Genomic DNA, 20,532 nt, shown 5'->3' with positions numbered 1-20,532 from the left:
TATCCATTGCATAGTGAGGCCTTTTGCTTCCATTCTGTGAAAAGCTGTTGGGTTGTGGGAATACATTCTGTTCATAGAAATGGGAGAGGCACTGTCTCTCTCACAGCAGTAAGAGGGATCTGGGGCACTGCCTATCAACCAGTGACTTAAACAGGGACCTGGCTCTTTTGATGCTGCTGCATGCACCTGTCCTTCTTCTACCTGACCAGGCAAGATAGAAGAAGGGGCTGGCAACAGAGGACATCTTGTCCATATCAGGCCTGCCTACACTCAGACACATTGCCATTCCTTGGGACCAGGGCCTTAGCTAGTTCTGAGTAGGAGGCCTCTGAGAGCAGCAGCTGATTACTTTACCAGTTCCCTTTGATGCTAGGTGACCATGTGACCTAGAGCATGTACTGCTGTGTTTTGAGCCTTTCTGCACCTGAAGCAGGGTAACGAAGATCAGGCATTGCTGGTGTGGCAACCAAGGACAGAAGACCTTTTCCTGGTGCCCCTCTGCCCCAGCAGTAGGTGGGGGCTGGTCATCAAACTCACTTTTAGAGCAAGCTTCTTAAGACTTGTTAGTGATCACAGTGTGATCCTGAAAAGTCCCTATGAGGAGGTCTTGTAAACTGAGGATATAATTACCATTCATTTCAGAGGGGATGTGTCTCTTTTCCTGCTTTCCCTGACTTATATCTTTTCTCTTTCTTTTAAACTATTGAAAATGCCTCCAACTTCCTTTACAGAGGGCATGGTCACTCTGCTTCTAAACACTTGTGCTTCTAACATAGTAGCTGGCACTCTCCTATCACTGACACTTCTGCCATATGAGCACCTCCTATTGTCTAGCTCAGACATGCTATAAATGTATACACAACTAGCTGTGCATACAGCAATTCTAGTTGATCCAACCTCCTAGAAAGAACACAAGCTTCATAAACAGGATGTAGGACCAAAGTTAGTAGATGGTGAGCATCAGGCTTTGAGACAATTGTAGGCAACCCAATATTGTGGGGAAAGCACTCTGAATGACCCTCTTACCCCTCCATACATTGATGGGGGGGCCTGTACTTTTAAGCCTTGCTAGCTTTCTTAATAAGGGCGGGTAGCTAGGTATTGGAGCCTTTCCTGCTCAACATCTCCTTTTGTTGAATGAGATGAAAATGATAGCAGTGGTCCATCAGGGAGGTGGAGGGCTCTGGAGCCAGGCATTCCTTACCAAAACTCAGCCCTGCTGTGGACAGCCATGGGACCCTGAGAAGGCCTTCAGCTTCCTCGACTCTCCTGGTGTTCTTTTGGCTGGATGAGGTTATGCCAGTCTGTATACTCAATTGGACTGGCCAGGAAGTATCAAGCATTCCTCCCAGTCTGCCCACTATTGCAGTGTTTTGCTGTGATGAGGATGGTGACTTCCTGTGAGACTCACTAATCTAACTCTTTTCCTAACCTTACCGTTTATTACCCCAGGTTCCCAGATCATTGATTTGATGATGCTCGTGATTGATGTGACCAAGGGAATGCAGACACAGTCCGCAGAGTGCCTTGTGATTGGCCAGATCGCCTGCCAGAAGCTGATTGTGGTGCTGAACAAAATAGACCTGTTAGCAGAAGGGAAGAGACAGGCAGCAATTGACAAAATGACCAAGAAAATGCAGAAGACTCTTGAGAACACCAAGTAGGTTTGCTAATGAGAGTTCATGTGTAAGGTGGCTTCTTGTTTAACACTCTGGGCAGGCAGGTCAGCCTCACATCCTGGAAAGTGGAATATGCCTGTTCACATAGCTGCTGCTGCATTAAGCAAAAACTAACATGCTTTTAAGGTTCCAGAAAGCAGTGGAACATAAGGAAATGGGGTGCCCTCGCTTATGGAAGAAGCACAGGTAGAGGCTGGTCCCCTCTGGTGAGCAGTCTTCAACCTGTCACTTCTGAACTCTGGTACATGCCCTTGTGTGTGTACCGAGAACCAGGTACAGGGCTATACTTTAGACTTTAGATGTGTGCCCAGCTTTCAAGGCCTTGGAACCTAGGGCATGGGTCCCATGCTGTGTTGCTCCATGAGAATCAGTCTCAGTGCTGGAGCCTGGGTATCATGCTCTCCAGCCACCTGCTTTGTGATGCCTCCACTGTCAACTCAGGACAAAAATTGCAGAGCCTTGCAAATGAGTGACTACTGTTGCTGGCTGCCAGAGCACTTGCAGCTTTAGAGAGAGAGGGAGACAGGAAAGGGGAGGGGGAGAGGGAGATCATGTTCCTAAGGAACTCTGAGCAGGGAGTAATCAAATGAAGTTTCACATTAGGCCATCACTGGCTACAGGGGGAAAGCTAGCCTAGTTGGTGGAATCAGGCCGCAGGAGAAAAAAAGAGGAAGTGGGTCAATGGGTTGTGGGGTTTTCCCAGGGAGAAAAAGGCTGTCTGTGGTTGAGGACATGTAAGAGAGAGGAGGTAAGATGTAAGAAAGATGGTAGGAAACCCCAGTTGCTTCTTTGCAGTTGAGGCAGCCAGGTATCAGAGCTATAGGCAGAGTTAGGAAGTAAGAGGTAGATATAAATCACAGGGCTATATAAATCGTCTGCTTGCTCAGGGGGCTACAGAACTGATTCTGATGTGGCCAGGAAAATGAGTATGTCACTTTGCTGAGCACACAGAACTAGCATGCCTTGTTGTTTGATTTCTGCCCCCTCTTCTCTCTCTCTCCCCCTTTCCCTCACTCTCTTCCTCTTTGCCTCTCTCCCTCCCTCCCTACCTCTTTCCCTCCCCCTCTATGATCATTCCTTTTGGTCAGTTCTGAAGAGCTGTCACTGGGAGACAGGACTTCTTCCTCTGTGCTATGCTGCCTGAGACAATATCCTCTTCCCGTGTCTCTCCTTCTCCAGCCTGTGGAGGGCAAGCAAGTAGAGAGTGTTTTTGTTTCCCTGTCATAAAGATTGATATGCCTTCCCATTTATGATTTTTTTTTCTGATCCAGCACCTGCAGCTCTCTCTCAGAATGCTCAAGTTGGTTAAATTAAAGCTTCAGCCCTGTGAATGGGCCATATATGTCATAAAAGATTTCCTTGCTCTGCCTTTTGTTAGCAAAATTCATCAATCTGATAAAATCGACACATTTAGATAAGTGTTGCATAAGAATTCAGACTTCGTTATTCCTAACGGAAGTGCATATGAGACTGTAAAAAGGAAGATAAAAATTATATCTTCTTTTTAGTGAGTTATTGATCTCCCTGCCGTTTGATTTACTTGTCAGAAAGGGGCGAGCACATTTTTGGAGACTTGCATAAACTTCCACAGTGTCAGTTCGCTTACTTCATGGACAGGGCATTCAGGAGTCCAAGGGCACTTCTGAAACACTTGCAGCTCTGACCAATCACAGGGAGGGGAGAGTTTTCTTTGCTTTTTAAGTCATCTTTCCTATTTTAATGTATTGGTTGGAGACCAAATTATGAATGTTACCATACTGAAAGAGGAAATTGTCCTTGGAGAGGTTTCTGAGCCCTTCCTCTCCTCCCATACCCAGAGGCCCAGCAGCAGAGGGCAGGGATGTTGCTTGTGGATGGAGTCTTGGGGCCTGTGCCCAGGCTGAGTTTTAAGAGCTCTGCTGCATCATTTTCAGTGGTCATTTCTTTCTGTTTGCTGTCCTTGTTAACTAAATGTCAGGAACAAAAATGTGGAATGGTGGACCCCAGCATGGTCAAAACCTGAAAAATCTTTAAGACAGAACTTACTTTTCTCTACTTGAAGTTTCAATTTTAATAGAAGACATTGAAAATAGAGAAAAAGTAGTTAAAAGACAGGACTACCTAATTTTTTTTTTTTTTTTAAAAAAAAACAGCAGCTACTGACATTTGGGCTTGAGATCACCTATCTTTTTGGATGTATAGCATTGCTCCCACACTCTTTGATCCCAGCACTTTGGAGGCTGGGGGCCGGGGTGGGGGAAGGCAGGGGTTAGAGTTTGAGTTCAGCTGGGATCACAGATATGTGACACCTATACTCTTCTAAGTTCTTTTGTTTTATTGTTGTTTGGTTTTCTAAGTTGTGGTAGAATACACTTGACTACCATTTTCCATCTGTAGGTGAATGATCCAATGACTGGTTGCATTCAGCATGTGTACATTCACCCAGACTCTCTATGATCCTTGTCAACTAATCCCAGGCAGTACCTCTCCTACCCACCCTTTGCCCCCTCCCCCTCCTCAGACTCTTTTCTGCTCTCTGACCGGTAGTCATGTATGGATTCGATAGAGCATTTAAGTTTTGACTCTGTTACAGCTGTATCAGAATACTGTTGCCAGGGCTTAGCCTGCTTTGTTATATTTGTGCTATGTGTTTATCTTCAACTTCCCACCCTTTTCCCGCCATTGATGGGCTGTGGGCTACTCTCAGCTGCTGGAATGCTGAACTGCTGTGAACTCCGACTTCAGTCCTTCTGGAGCTATGTGCCCAGGTATCTATGAGTTGGAGCAGGCTTGTTTGGGAGACCATAGCTATCCTTTCTGAGGCATTGCTGAGCTGCCCCCATAGTAGCTGTCCTATTCACAATCCCAGCAGCCATATGTGAGGGCTCTTGGGTGTCCATAGTCTCTCAGCACTTGCTGTTTTCCTTGAGGTAGGGTCTCACTATGTACCCTAAGCCTCCCTGCAACCTACAGCAAAGCTTTTGCCCCCGCCTCTTACTCAAGTGCTGAGATTATAGGTTCAGACCACCACATCTGGTTTTTTGCATTTCTTCCCTAGCCGTCTTTGCTGTGTAAGAGGTCACCTTACTGCAGTTAGAGTTTGCATTTCTGTTGTGGCTGGTGCTGAGCATGCTGTTGGTCACCTCTATATTTTTGTAAATAGCTGATTATATCGTTTGTCAAGCTTTAAAATGAGTTGTTTCTTTCATTGTTGAATTGTAGGCCTGCACATTCATCTTATCTGAGATAGGATTTAAAAGTATTTTCTCTCATCTTGTAGGCTTTTTACTTTCTTGAATATACACAAGTTCTGAATCCTGGTGAAATCTCATTTACCTTTTGTTGCTGCTGTCATCTGTGGTTTTGGAGTTATAGCTGTGAGACTGTTGTCAAATCCTATGTTAGGAATGTATTCCCTGGGGTCTTTTTCTAGCTGTGGTTTTAGCTCTTATGTCTGGGTTGTTGGTTCATTTAGGTATCTTCTACAGTGGTGTGAGGTAAGAGTTGAGTTTCCTTCTTTTGCATGTAGCTTTCTAGTGTTTTCCAGCACCATTTATTGAAACAATACCCCCCCTTTTTTTTACTCATTGTTAACAAATTAACTCACTATGTAGACTTAGCCCTTGGCTTTCTGCTCTTGTATTAGCTACTTTTCTTCTGTGGCTGTGATAAAATACCAGGACCAAGGGCCCTTATGGAGGGAAGAGTTTATTTTGGCTTACTGTTCCAGAGGGATAAGAAGAATCCATCATGGCAAGGAGGCATGGCATCAGAGGTGGGAAGCTGAGAGCTCATGTCCTCAAATGCACAAGCTGGAAGCAGAGAATGTAAACAGAAGAAGCACAAGGCATTTGTTCCCAAAGCCAACCCCAGTGATGTACTTCCTCCAGTATGGTTGCACTATCTAAGCCTTGCCAAACTGTGCCACAAATTAGGGGCCAACAAAGCAAAATACTAAGCCTATGGGGGAAATTCTCATTCAATCCACTGCATCTCATGCAATCCACTGCAATTCAATTCCACTCACCTAGATTCCTCATATGGGAGTCCCTCACCACTTTGACGGCTAGCTTTGAGGTGTGTTTCAGAGTCAGGAAACAGTCCTCATAGCTCTGACCCTTTTTGAAACTATTCTGGCTGGTTGGAACTTGTAGAATTCTGTATAAATTTGAGGATCTGCTTTTCCCTGCCTCTGAAAAGCTGCTGAAGTTTTGATAGGGATCTAAGGTACCTTCGGTACATTTGATACCTAAACAGTATTCTCTCCCAATCCACAAACACTGAGCGTCTCCCCATCTGTCTAGATCAGTGGTTCTCAACCCGTGGGTTGCAACCCCTTAGGAGGTGCCAAATGACAGTTTCATAGGGGTCACATATGCAGTATCCTGCATATCAGATATTTACATTACAATTCATAACAGTAGCAAAATTACAGTTCTGAAGTATGGTTGGGGATCAGGACAACATGAGGAACTGCATTAAAGAGTCACAGCACTAGGAGGGTTGAGAACCACTGGTCTAGAGCTTTGATTTCTTTCTTCAGTGTTTCATAGCGTTCATTGTTCAGGTCCCTCCTGTAGATGGATTCATACCTGTTTAATTTTGTAGAGATTTTTGCAAATGCAGACACTTTTAGTTTCACTTTGGGTTGTTTATCTCTAAAATATGAAAACAACTAATTTTTATATGTCAATGTTATATGAATTCAACTCCTTTAAAATAATAATTGTAATCATGCCTCTTTTTTGTTTTTGTTTTGTTTGTTTGTTTGGTTGGTTGGTTGGTTTTTTTTCAAAACAGGGTTTCTCTGTGTAACCCCAGCTGCCCTGGAACTCACTCTGTAGAGCAGGCTGACCTGGGACTCACAGAGCTCTGCCTGCCTCTACCTCCCAAGTACTGGGGTTAAAGGCATGCGCCACCACACCTAGCTAACATGGCATATTTTTGATTTTGTTTTCTGTGTTTATTAATGTTTTACCTAGCAGATTCGTAAGTAGCTAGCATTCTGTTCTCACTCTGTAGACTGGACTCAGTTTTTCTTTTTATACCCAGATGAGCCTGAACTGAGCACCTCTGTAGAACATTGAATTTGTCTCTATAGTTATTCCCTCACTGTAGACTCTCAGCTGTGAGATCATGGAAGCAAATGCCATGAACGCTTAAGCCCTTTGTGAACATTTGAACATTTTCTATATTACCCGGGTCTCTGCAGCCACGTTTGGCTGTGGGTGTAAGGTGCATTTGAAGTTTAGGATGGAGGCAGTGTTTTACTCTGATTTTGGTTTGTGAGTGACTGCTGAGGTAACTGACAGTAAGCAGTTGGACTTACACATCTGTGATTTTAGCATGTGTGCTTTGTCCTTTGCCTCTTGGCATTTTAACCTTTCCTTTTGCTTTTCAAGAGTGTTGATGTCAGTGAGGACCTTGTTAACCCTTTTCCCATCACACTTGCTACGAACGAGGCTGTAGCATTTGTTCCGACTGTTTTAGTTGCTTTTGTTTCAGCATCTCAAGTTTCTAATTTTCATGTAGTCAAACTCTTTCATTGTTTTTCTTTGTGATTTCTTTATCTCTGAAAGCATTTAAAATTACTCTTGCATAAACATTTATCAATGTTAACAGAAATCAGAATAGAAGATAAAAATGTACTCACAATCTCCCCAGTGCAGCAAATTAAAATGCTTCCTTGGAGGATCCCTGTCAGTCTCTTCCACATGGACATAATTTGAGGTGGTTGTTATCACCACATTGACACTGTTTGGTGTTCTGGGCTTTTCTGTTTATCTTTCCACTAAGTGTTATCATCTGACAGCACCCTTGATGCATCTTTCTTCCAGATTCCTGGTTCTTTCTTCTCTTAAAATACTTTATATTTCTCTTTCTTTTATGGCCAGCTTAGAGCCCTGCATTCCCCAGGCTCCCCTGATCTTGACATCATCCCTGGAATTTGACTTATTATCAGTCTTCAAGGATTCATTTGTGACTCTGTGGACTCTGCAGGCCTGTATCATACTGGTGCTGTAGCCAATTGCCACATGCTCTTGGGAAATACTTCCTCACTGAGGTGCTGTTTCTTTGTGAATCAGGAGCTAGTGAGTTCAGCCTCACAGCCTTTCTAGGAGAAGTGTTTTGGCAGCCTGCATGTAACAGGTCCTTAGCTGGGAAAACTGTAATGAGGAGGCTTGGCACTATGCCAAGGATTCCCCCAACAGATTATTAAGTTAGCAGGATTATATGGTTACCCCAGAGGTCAGTTTTGCAACTTACTTGACTGCTGAGGAAACAAGAGTTGATGAATGATGGCCATTTTTGGAAGTCTACTATCCCAAACTTAAAACTTCCATTCTGTTTGCTTAGATTTCTTTTACATGGCTTATCAAATCATATATATGTAATATGTGTATATGTGTTGTTGTTATTTAAGACTGTATGCTGATGGAAGTCAGCCTGGGTGCACAGTTGGTGTGTCTTGACCAGTGAACACTATGCTATATCTGTGTGGGTAGACTAGAGGATATGGGAGTGGGTCACGAGATGCTCTTGAATGCTTCTGGTGTCAGCCATGACTTCATTACAGGGCTGAGGGCTGCCATCTGGTTAGAGCCCTTCTTCTAGAACCTCACAGCAGCCTAAGGATTCCTGGACGGCTCTCCTCTTTGTCCCAAGAGCCAGGATGGCTCATGTGCAGCAGGCCTAGAAAATAGTACAACTGTCTCAGTCCGATGAAAATGGTCAGGCACCTAGCACTGTGTTGCCCAGAATGGTCTGGATAAAAACCACTGAATTTCCAGATACTTTTTGGTAAATCCTTAGAACCTTCTGCATGGTATACACAAGTACACTTGTGTATACACACACACACACACACACACACACACACACGCGCACGCGCACGCGCACGCGCACGCGCACCCCACTAGGCCCTAGACCTGAGGCTAGAAGCAGAGCCAGAGTAGGTATGCTGCTGGGTTCTAAATCCAGAGTGCTGTCACCTACCACAGAACTTCCTCACCCTGTTTCCTGTGTAGAGGGTGCTGGACTCCAGCTCCTGAAGGGCTTGAGGAAGGGAAAATCAGGTGACTTGGAGTGTGTGACTCACACTATAGTGCAGGCAGATTGACAGGGCACAGCTGCCACAGGTGTTAGAGAACCTTAAACTGGGTTATTTCTAAATCTTTCTTATCTGTTTCAAGGAAATGTCTCAGCTCTGTCCTGCCATGTCTTTACAGCACCCCCAAGTTTAACCAGGCTTTGTGCCTTCAGTGGGAAACAGTATCTCGCTAGACACTAATAGCTTTGTTTTGTTTTTCTTGTGTTTATTTTTGTAGCTTCAGTAGTAGAAGTTTTTTGTCCCCAGAGACTGGGATGCTATTAGTTAATTTAAAAAAAAATCCGTTAGAGCAGAAAATAATTTTAAAAATAACACATTCATACCTTAAGCACAATATTTTCACTGAAAACACTTGTATTCATGTTCACTTAATAGAATCAGTGTCTAAGTGACAGAAGAGTAAGCACATTCATACACTCCAGTGCCTCTTCCTCCTCTGTGGTTGCTTTGTTGGCATCTGTCCCACCTGTCTAGGGTGTCTTTGCTGTGTGAGTACATCTGTATTTGGAATTTGGGGCATTTCTCCTTCATGGTCTGATTTTGAAATATATGTTTCCTGCTTTGTGTATAATTTCAGTTTTCCACAAATGGTCGCTGGATTCCTTGGATGGAGTGCTATGTGGGTAGGGTATGAGGGAGAGGACCGGTCTTTGTGGTGCACCTAGGTACCAAGTACTACGCTGGTAGGGGTTTTCCATTCCCTCTGCTATTACCCTTCAAGGTGGATGTCACTTCTCCTGACCACTCTGACAGAAGAAAATCTTAAAGCTGGACTGGCTTCAGTAGCTTTTCTGTGTCATACAGCTAGTGAATGATGGGAAGTGTTTCAAAGCCATCTCTGTAAAGTGAACAGCCTATGTCCTGGGCCAGATTAAGAAGACTAACAAAGCCTGATCTAGTGCGTACAGTTCTCAAACCAATATAATCATTACATGATAATTGTTGGGAACTTGGTTACTCTTTTTATTTTGGAAGGACTAATATAATTTTCTGATTGTATCATGAAAAAAGTCTCATTTTGTGTTATCTAATTTCAACAGATATAAATAATTTTAAAGATACAAACTATATGTTGTTAAATACAACACATAACTGTCTTGTAGGAATCATTAATAAAGTTTAGAGTTAGAATTTTAAAAGCCAGTTACATGATAGGCATAATTGTAATATCCAATATTCTGGCCATTTTCTGTGATTTTAAATTTCAACAGAAACATCTGCATATCCATGTTCATGCAGTAATATTTACAATTACCTGAGTTATGGGATCATCCTAGGTATCTGTCAACAGAAGAGTAGATAAAACAGGTGTGGTCTATATATGTCCAGTAGAGTTCTATTCTTTTGTAATGAAATTATGCCATTTACAGGGAAATGGATGCAACCAGAGGTCATCAAATTTAGTTAGACTAAAAAACACACGGCATGTACTTTCCTCTCATTTGTGGATTCTAGATATCATATAGACACATAAAACCATATATGGATATGTGAGAATTGTAAGTAGAAATGAAATTATCTGTGAGAAAGAATAGCAATAATAGAAAGGGGAGAGTGACTGGTAAGTATGCCCAATTACATGGCACACATGAACAAAATGTCTGTGACTCCTATTGCTATGCACCTTAGTTAGCCTTACCTTTCATCTTGATACAACCTAGAGTCGTCTGAGAGGAGAAGCCTCTAAGTTGAAGAATTGTCTAGATTAGGTTGCTTGGTGAGCATGTCTGTGAGTAATTGTCTTGATTTACTTTTGTGTTTTAAATTATGTAGGATTGTGCTCATGAATAGAAAACATTAGATTCTCCTGGAATTGAAGCTATGAGCTGCCTGATATAGGTGTTAGGAACTGAACCCTGATCCTCTGTAAGAGCAATGCTTACTCTTAATTGCTAGGCCATTCCTTCAGCCTTCATGTTGATTATTGTAGGAGGGCCCAACCCACTGTAGGTGGCACTATCCTTAAGTGTATCAGAAAGCTAGCTAACCATGAACCTGGAGCAAAAATGAGCCAGCAAGTAGCATTTCTTTATGGTATCTGCTTCTACTTACTGCTTTGAGTTCCTGCCCTGAAGTCCATCATTGAAGGACTATGGTCTAGAAGTGAAAGACAGATAAACCTTTTATCCTCTTAAGTTGCTTTTTGTTAGAATATTTTAACACAGCAACAGAAAGGAAACTGGAACACTATGTAAAATAAATATACACTTTTACAATTTTATTAAAAAACAAGACCAAATTATAGACATTAATAGCTGAATCCTTAATGACCGTCAGACACAGAGGCAAGAACTTATTGTTCTAGAATCTTGCATTCATTTCTTAGATAATATAGAACTCACATGATGTGCATAGTACCTAATTAGATATTTTCATCACAGTACCTCATTCAGCCCTCAAAGTATTTGTATCAGGGATTCTACTATCATCTTAATGAGGAAACTGAGGCATGAGGGGAAATGGACACTCTGCACTCATGGGAAGGAAATTTAGGAGCCAGGAAGTACTTTGAGCCCAGTGTTCTGGTCTTAGAAGCCTTATTGCAGAGCCTTATGCTGACTCCATAATTGTCTTTACAAGGACACTAATGCCTCTCAGCTACGCTGTCACTTGTCCTTCAAAACCGGACTAAACAGTGGAACCCAGTGGCATTCTAGTAGCCTTTGCCACATACAGAATCATGAGTCCTAAGTCTGTTTCCTTCTTCCTCAGGGAGATCTGTGAGCTCTCAGCTGCTGCAATCATGGACTCTAGTGTCTGAAATCATAAGCCTAATTAAACACGTTCCTTTATAAGTTGCCACGGTAGTGGTGTTCTGTCTCAGTGCTGAAAGTAACTAAGGCACACGTGAACATGTACTCATTTCCTCTATTCATTCTTGGGGGCATGTGTAGTAGATTTCTTTGACCACATGGTTCTTCTGTGTTCTTTTTAATTTTCTGAAACATATTTGTTGGTTAGATATATGATTTGTGTTGACAGGCTTCCTACACTTTAAATATGTCATCCTCCTGGTCTCCATGGCTGAGACTAGCTCCACACACTATTGCTCTCACATGTGAGATTGTTTCTTCCCAAGCTGGGGAAATGCCCTCATCACTGGCCAAGACTGTCATCTGTCTAGCTGTAGATTTTGGGTTAATGATTGGAGTTTGTTCAGATTCTTAAATGTGCAGGTTAATATTCATCAAATTTGAAAAGGAACAGACCACGATTTTGTCATCCATGATGCTCCCATTCATCTCCTGGCTTCGCAAACAACCATTGTACTTAAGCTGCTGTGCCTGAGACACAGCTTTGCCATTGCAGCTGGGTTCTCTCCTTCCTCTTCCCCAGATGGACCCATCTCGGTTGTCAGCTCTCTATTCTGCATGCCCAGACCCACTTCTGACCTCCAGTGGAGTTTTCATTTCAGTTCTTGCATTTCTAAACTATGGATTTTTTTTTTAATTTCTAACTGTGATGTTAACTTTCCTAGGGTGATATAAATAAGCATCTGCATACCCCAGATAGGGAACTGATGACAGACCAAAGTGCACCTTAGCATGTTGCTGAATTTATTAGGGCTACATAACCCCAAGAGCATGGGCAACTTTAAGGAGGCTATATCACTGAACTCCCACACCCCGTGAGTGACCTGCTGACAGCTGGGAGCCAGGGGCTCTCTGTGACTTGTGGGCAGCCCCACAGCTTTGGGTCTCTGTCCTCAGCAAGCATAAAGCTTACTTAACCTAGGGGAAGGAAGGGCCCTGTGAATCGGAGTTTCGAGACTTCCTGATTCTTCCCATCGTTTCCTTCCTAAATCTTAAGGAATCCATCTACCTTTAGAACTTCCTGAATCTTAATGAGCTTCACAGAAGAATAAGTGTTTCAGTTTGTCGGAAATTGTCACAGTATATCAGTGTGTGTGTGTGTGTGTGTGTGTGTGTGTGCGTGCGTGCGTGTGCGGAGACGGTCACTATGTAACCCTGGCCATTCTGAAGCTCTCTTCATAGTCTAGACTGGCCTCAAAGAGATCTGCACCAACTCTTGCACGTTCTCATTGTGTGAAGGATCTTCATCGTACTTTGTAGTTGTTTAGACTTGGTTTGTTTATTTGAACACACTGGGAAAGACTGCTATCAAGTCTGGGAGAGCCTCCTAGGCACAGTGTCTATTAATTCTTTCTTATATTTGTACTCTTCTCTTGTTTCTTTGGAATTGTGATGGGTAATGTTGGTTGTCAGCTTGATGGATTGATAAGTGCTTAGAAGGTTAACATAACACATTTCTGGGTATGTCTGTGGTGGTGTTTCCAGAGAGGATGAACTAAGAGGTAAGATCCCTCTGAATGTTGGCACCCATACTGTAGGTGAGAGGCCAAATGGAATAAAAGGAGAAGAAAGCATGGGGCATTCTCTCTGTGCTCCTAGCAGTCATGAGGTGAGTGGTTCTGCTCCACCATGCCCCTCCCTTTTGTAATAGACTCTGAAACAGCAAACAAGAATAAGTCTTTTCTCTATTAAGTTGTTTGGCCTGGGTATTATTATTATATCATAGCAAACACACACACACACACACACACAATCAAACAAACTCTGAACTATGTGTCTGTATAGTAAATTTGTTTTGTTTTTTTGAAATAGTTTCTATGTGCAGCCCTGAATGTTCTAGAAATCACTCTGTACTAAATTGGCCTTGAACTCACAGAGATCTGCCTGTCTCTGCCTCCTGAGTGCTGAGATTAAAGGCTTGTACCATGGTCTCTGTGTCTGGCTGTATAATAAATTTTTGGTGAATCCTAGACATTTATAATAACATAATGAAGTAGTATTGGAAGTCGCATAGACTTTCACTATATTTTCTTATAGTTTGATGACTTTTCTGAGCAGATTGTGGAAAGTCTGTATTCTTTGTCATGGGGACCCTGAGGTCTCCATTCAGTGACTTCAGTGACAGGACAGAGGCTTCCCTAGATGCCTGAATGTCAAATGCTCCTTGCTGAGGGTTTCTATATGCATGTGGGACCAAGCTGTCAAGAGTTCCAGCAGCAGCTAACAACTGTGCCTTATCTTTTACTGTTTATATAGAATCTCGAACTCAGAGGTGAGGGCCCAGGTTCTTCTAGGTCTCTCTTGAACATGTAAGTCCTGTGCCTGTGGAGACCTATTTCTCAGGATATGTGAGAGCTTTTCTAAGCCAGCTATGAGCATCTGATTCTTTGACTTTTCCTGCTAAGCGTTTTAATCCTGTCATTGTTTGCTTAAACAGTTACATTTCACCTCATTGTCCTGTTGACTACTTCCCTTTATTTTCAACAGATACCCTCATGGAAAGGGCTTTTGCACTAAGAAAATGAACTGGTCATTGTCCTGTTCTTGGTTTCTGTCTACCATCATTGTAAGAACTTAGTGGGAAGATAGCAAAGGGAAGTTAGGAGAAACTTCATTTTCCACGCAGGAGAAACACTTTAAACGAGAAAGGAAAAATTCAAATAAGAAGCAGAAACTCCAGGGACTCTCAGCAGCAACAGGATGCCAACCAAAAGGCTGATACTCTTATAACTCCATGTACTCAGCAGGCTTTGGGGTGCAGCCCAGAGAAATTGATAGTGGTACAATACCTGAACCCTCTGAAAGCTTCAGATGCCAATTGAGAGATGTTCCTTGAGAGTAGGTCTGCAGAAAGCAGACCACTGTCAGCAGCAACAGGAGGGCTATGTCTCCTGTCTCTGGCATGTGTGGAAGGCTAGAGTCACAGGTTTCTGGAGCAGGTCTTGGAGGCTGGAGACAGTTGCAGAAACAAATGTTTATAGCTGGAGCATGGTTGCAGGCTGAGTCAGGAATGAGTCTTCTTGCCTGAGACAGAAGCCCTCATGTAGTGAGTTTCAGCAGTGTCTGTCTCTGACAAGTGTTCAAGGAAGTCTTCCTTCTCCAAAGAACACAGCACCTGGGAGCTGGCCTACTAGCCAGAACCAGTGTGAATGAAGTCATCATTCTCTTCTTCATCTAATAATCTGACAAGTTTCTTTCTCCAGAACTTATTGGCTCAGATATGTGTATAATGCTAGCTGGAACTTGATTGACTGAGCTGAATTAGTGTACATGCAAAGATGGTGAAAACTGGGATCAGCCAGGAGGTGGCTGTCAGACCTGGGAGGGGAAGAGAAAGCCTCCCAAACTTTGAGCATGTTTTTGATTAGGTCGATTTCTCTCTCTCTCTCTTCTCCCCCCATGTTGCAAGGGGAGTGAGAGTGGGGGGGGGGGGAATCCTCCTTTGGCCTTCCACATTTGTACCTGATGCCTTGAGCTTGCTTTCAGCTGCATGCAGAGCCTTCTTTTAGACTGCCGTGAAGTCCCAGTCTCAGTCTCAAGCCATCCATTCTACCACTGCTATCTGTCAGATGCATCCCACTATGTTAGGATCTATTTGTGCATGGATTCCGCATGTTCTGAACCTTTGTTGCCAAGACAGTCTCTGGGAAGTGGACACTTGATTGTCAGAATGGTGGCAGCCCATGAAATTGATGCTGAGGTCAGGGTCCCTTCAGTCTACTATTGGGGTGTCAAACAGCCCATCTCTGCCTCCTTGACTTCAGAGGTTTCTGGTACTCTTTCTACTCCTATTGAAAAGTCCCCAAACAGGCTAGATACACATAGCCTTTCTGATGGGGTCTTCTAGGGAACTACCAAATAGGAAAATTGTTGTATTTCTTGGGGTCAAGTACTTTGATAAAACTCAAACCCATTCTCTCCCTCTAGGGTCCAGCAGACACTAGCATGGTTGTGATTGTCAAGGCCACTACAGAGTTGGTGGGGAGATGGAACAAAGCAGGTTAAAAATATATCTATTTGTAACTTGTTCTCAGATTCCCAGGCGTTTACACTTTTTTTTTGTTTAAGCCTTTGGTTAACTCTAGAGTTCTGAAAAAGTTGGGTCATTTCTGTTCATGCTCTTGTTGCTTCCATGAAAAAGCTTTTACATGTACTTGTTCACCATGGCTGTTGATCTTTCCAGGTGTGTTCAGTCTGAGGTTCATAGCTGATGGATTCCCCTAAAGCCAAGACAAGTCTGTGTTTTGCTAGTATACTTGTAGTGAATGCTCATGAATGAGGAACTTCCAAGGTCCACGTGTAAATTGTGGATTTTATACCACTGTGCTGCCAACAGTGATAAAGAGGAGATCAGGAGGGCACCTGTGAGGAAGGGTAGAAAGCTAAGTTCCACACTTAGAAGATCTGCGTTTGAAGTCAGCTCTGAAGGTTATAGCTAGTGTCTTTTATTATTTTTTTTGTTTTTTGTTTTTGTTTTTTTTTGTATTTCGAGACAGGGTTTCTCTGTGTAGCCCTAGCTGTCCTGGAACTCACTCTGTAGACCAGGCTGGCCTCAAACTCAGAAATCCGCCTGCCTCTGCCTCCCAAGTGCTGGGATTAAAGGCGTTCAAGCTAGTGTCTTTTAATCCGCCTGTCTAATTTCATTTCCTCATCTACAGCATGACAGAGCCATGGTGATGAGTTGGCTTAAGCTTAAGCTATCATTGTTCTTGATATTGCCATTATATAATCTATATAAAATTCTTTATGATATGATGGTGAATAAAATAGCAGGGTATGAGATAGCATCCACACAGCAGCATATGAAATATTTTATGTAAGATATTGAAAACATGGAAATGGGATGTGTGGGGATTTGAATGAAAATGGCCCTCATAGGCTCTTTTGTTTAAACACTTGTTTCCCGATAGGTGGAACTATTTTGGAAGGATTAGAAAGTGTGGCCTTGCTGGAGAAGGTATGTCACTGGGAACAAGCTTTGAGGTTTAAAATATTCATATCCTTCCCAGTCTCTTTCTCTCTCTGCTTGCTACTTGTGGATCAAGATGTGAGTTCTCAGATGTTTCAGCTGCCGTGCCTTTGCTCTGTGATCATGGACTCTAACCCTCTGAAACTGTAAATCCCCAATTAAACTCGTCCTTCTCTAAGTTGCCATGGTGTTCATTACAACAGTACAATGTAACTAAACCAGGGGAATTCCTTGGTACAAAGCATAAAAAAGCTATGTTCAAAAGAGAATACATACAGCACAGGGGCTGGGGGTGCAGAGGTGGGGGAGGATTATGAACTGTTTCTTTTATATGAACTGCTTCTTTTTCCTCCTTTCTTAACAGTGTTACTACTAGTTTTGTTTTAATGGAGGTGGCTTAAGTAAGGGATTCTCCTCAAGGAGCAGGGCTTTCCAGATACAGCTTTAGGGACTTTGGGGTCCCAGTAGTCCTACATTTCAGAGAACTAGATTATGTGGATCTTGTAGTCTAAGACCTGCCTAGATCCTTGCTGCTTCCTGGGGAGGCTCAGGAGGAGTTGAACTTCTAGGTGAACCTCTTAGATTCTGATGTCCTTTCTTTGTAGGGCCTCTATTTCACCTGGAAATTTAGAGCAATGATGCTCCCTTCCCATGCTCACCTGAAGGCTGGAGAAGAGGCATGTGGCATGCTCAGTGATGTGCCAGCAGCTCAGCAGGTCTGCATCAGGTTGTGCTGACAGCCTCTGCGACTGTCATGATGATTGTTGTTCCATTTCAGATTCCGGGGTGCACCGATTATTCCCGTGGCAGCCAAGCCTGGGGGACCAGAAGCCCCTGAAACGGAAGCTCCACAGGGCATCTCAGAACTCATTGAGGTACTGTCACCTTGAACCCAGGCTGCCCTCTGCCCCAGCCCTGCTCAAGTAGCCCTCCATGTTCTCCTCTGCCTAAGAAGGAGGGAGAGGCAATCCTAGCAAGAGATTTCCAAGGGCCTCTTTCTCAGTCTGATATCAGACTCTTCACCTCCCTTAGAAACTCCAAAGCAAAGGTCCATATAAGCCCTGGACACTGGACTCTGCAGAGTTCTTCCCACCCACTGTGTTTCCTTCTCTGCCCCCTCTCTTTCACACTTCCATTCTGACAAAGCAGTGCCTTTGTCTGTTACCTGTCCCTCAAGCCTGCCATTTCCCCCACCCCCTCCTCTCACCCTCAGCAGAGACTCAGTCTTGTACAGTATATCTGATCACAGGCCCTGTTCCTGTCCTTCAGATTGCACAGGTTTCTCCAGTTGGCCTCCAACTAAAGCCTGGCAGCTGGAGTAGCATAGCCTCCATCCTGGCAGCCTCCAGTGAAGGAACAGACATTTTATTTTGTAGCTTAAGGCTCAGGCTGTTCCTCCAGGCTCAGTGGCAGTGGCAGAAACAGGGAGCCCAGTCATCCAGGTAGCCTAGTGCTATTTCCTTCTCACTGAGCAGAGAGGGCTGAGAGCATAGCAGAAGCCCAGAGCACAGTGACATTCCTCACCAGCTTGCCACTGAATGGGACTTCCATCCAGGCATCACCCTGGAGGTCCTGGTGAATACTGGTTTAACCACTGTCCTTGTCATTCCCCTTGCCTGGCAGGTGGCAGCAACATCCCAGGGTAGCCAGCAGACAGAGATGTGTTCAAGGTAGTATGGATAGTGATACTAAGGTAGAAGACAGTGAGGAGGAAGTGCAATTACTTCACTGAGCCCAGTCACTCACCTGGGTGCACGAACTGGAATGTGTGCTCCCTTGGCCCACCTACTGCTCTCTGACTGGACTCAAGAGATTCATGGGTGTGGCTGCACACATTCTTAGAGGCTGAGACCGAGAGATGGGAAGTTTGAGGCCAGCCCACTTAGTGAGACCCTATGTCAAACAACAGAAGAATTGCTTGTCTTCAATAACTCATTTCATGCAGTAAACAAAGTTGCAGTGCAGGGAAGGTAATGGCAGCACCACAGAGATGCTATGAGGCTAAGTTACTAGGAGTGATGTGTTTACCACAACAGTGACATGATTTGGCTCACCAGGCTCCATACTTATGTTCTTTTCATACTGGATCTGCAATACTTTCAAAGTTGGAAGGCCAAGGGAAGGTGAGATTTTGAGAAGTGTAATGACCTACCCCAGTCACTTCATGGCAGTATGTGGCACATCCCTCCTGAGACACCTCATCTGTGGGTTTGATTGCATAAATTGTCCTTGCCTGGAATAAGGGCTCCCAGATGTCACATAGGCCTCATCTGCTGTGTACCCCCCTTCCCTCCATCTAGCACTTGTGACAGGCAAGTGTAGAATGCCAACTTCTCCTGGACAAGTTACCTCCTCTTGAGAGGCCTCTTCTGCAGGGCTGAGTCTCCCCACTATCACCCTACCTCATCGCTACTGTATGAAATAAATTGATATGGGCAGCTCTGTTATTGCTGTTCCTTTATGTTGGGGTAGGATCTCATGAAGTAGCTCAAGCTGGCCTGGAACTTTCTATCATCTAGCCTGAACCTTCGAGGGCGAGGGTGTGTAACACAATGCCTGGGCTTCCTACTTTATGTCAGGGAACAGAAGAAAGAACATAGATCATTTATTTACCTGCTTATCTCAGTGGTAAATTAGACCCAGACCATGGTCAGAATTTGTTGGTGTCATCTGCACCCAGATTCCAGAGCTAAGTTCACATGTGACTGTCACGTACCAGTCATTGCTGTGTTTCACACTTAACAAATGTTTTCTGGGAGAGGCTCTTGATATTTTGTCAGTTCTAGAGAACACAATTCTGAGACCCTGGGACAATTCAAGCAAAATCTAGAAAAATGTGGCTAAGAAACAGGTCTACATAGTGTAATATCTCAGACCAAGTCTGTTTTGAATCTCTCCATTATTTTCCCAAAGGAATTGTTATCATAAGGCAAGGCTTTGAGAACACTTACTGCTGACCTGAATACTTAGACACTATTACTATTCTCTCCTGAAATCAGAAAGTAGGAAACTCAAAGAGAAGTGCAGCCTCTGTGCTCTTTGAAGAAATAGTGATTAGTTCTGGAAGCATCTCAATCACATAAATGGTCTGAGGAGCACTGGCCAGTTGTACTATTGCATGTGGTAAGTCAGCCATGAAGGAAAGGTGGAAGCCCAGACCCCAGAGCCTCAGGACCCAGTGGACTTAGGTTTCCATTTGTTAGGGTCTGCCTGGCAGAGGGCACAAAAGCTCCATGTGTGTAGCCCTTCACCTTGGACCTCAGGCATAAGCTGTTGCCCCTGGAAGCCAGCCTTCTACTATCTGACCTTGAGTTTTCCCTCCATTTGTCCTTCACTCACATGCCTTTCCCTCAAGCATGGTACCAGCTACTGGAGATCTCTTGTGTCCTCTGTGGCCTTGTGGAGTGGGGATAGACAGGCAGATGCTAACAGTAGGGAGTGGATTGTAATGACAGGTAAGGAGACTCAGCCATACAGAAGAAAGCTCTGCAGAGATCTACCTGCTGTGGGTGCCTGGAACTGAGGTGTGGCATGCAGGCAAGGCATCTGGATGGCATCTGGAAACCAGATGAAGACTCCTGGAGCTGGTAACTCAGGGACAGACTGTATGTGAGGACGGTAGGGCAGATGTACTGAAGCAGCTGCTTCAACTGCAATGTGGAGGCCTCATTGAGTCTTTATTCTCCCTGAGTTAAGTTGCAGCATTGGTCCTCTGACCTGTACCATTTTTGCAAGGTGGCCCTGGAGGATGCCAATGGTGTAAACCCTGCACTTGTCGGTGTTTATACCAGCATTTCTTTTCCAGCTCCTGAAGTCTCAGATTTCCATCCCAACAAGAGACCCCTCTGGACCATTCCTTATGTCTGTGGACCACTGCTTCTCCATCAAGGGTCAGGGCACCGTGATGACTGGGACTATCCTCTCAGGCACTATCAGCCTCGGGGACAGTGTGGAGATCCCTGCCCTCAAGGTCAGTCCTGC

General features: G+C 44.0%; 1 protein-coding gene across 1 annotated transcript in view; it reads left to right on the top strand.

Moving 5' to 3' along the window:
* The window catches only part of Eefsec (eukaryotic elongation factor, selenocysteine-tRNA specific), a 187,483-nt gene that overhangs the window by 70,810 nt on the left and 96,141 nt on the right, over positions 1–20,532 (top strand). Inside the window, exons 2-4 of the mRNA XM_028782979.1 lie at positions 1,453–1,660; positions 17,330–17,426; positions 20,357–20,521. Coding sequence (XP_028638812.1) covers positions 1,453–1,660; positions 17,330–17,426; positions 20,357–20,521 — 470 coding nt within the window. The remainder of the gene's footprint in view (positions 1–1,452; positions 1,661–17,329; positions 17,427–20,356; positions 20,522–20,532) is intronic.

Source organism: Grammomys surdaster, unplaced genomic scaffold (assembly GCF_004785775.1).
Source record: "Grammomys surdaster isolate TR1022 unplaced genomic scaffold, NIH_TR_1.0 948, whole genome shotgun sequence".
Taxonomy (NCBI): Eukaryota; Metazoa; Chordata; class Mammalia; order Rodentia; family Muridae; genus Grammomys; species Grammomys surdaster.
The sequence above is the reverse complement of the archived record's forward strand: the minus strand, read 5'-3'. Positions and strand labels throughout refer to the sequence as shown.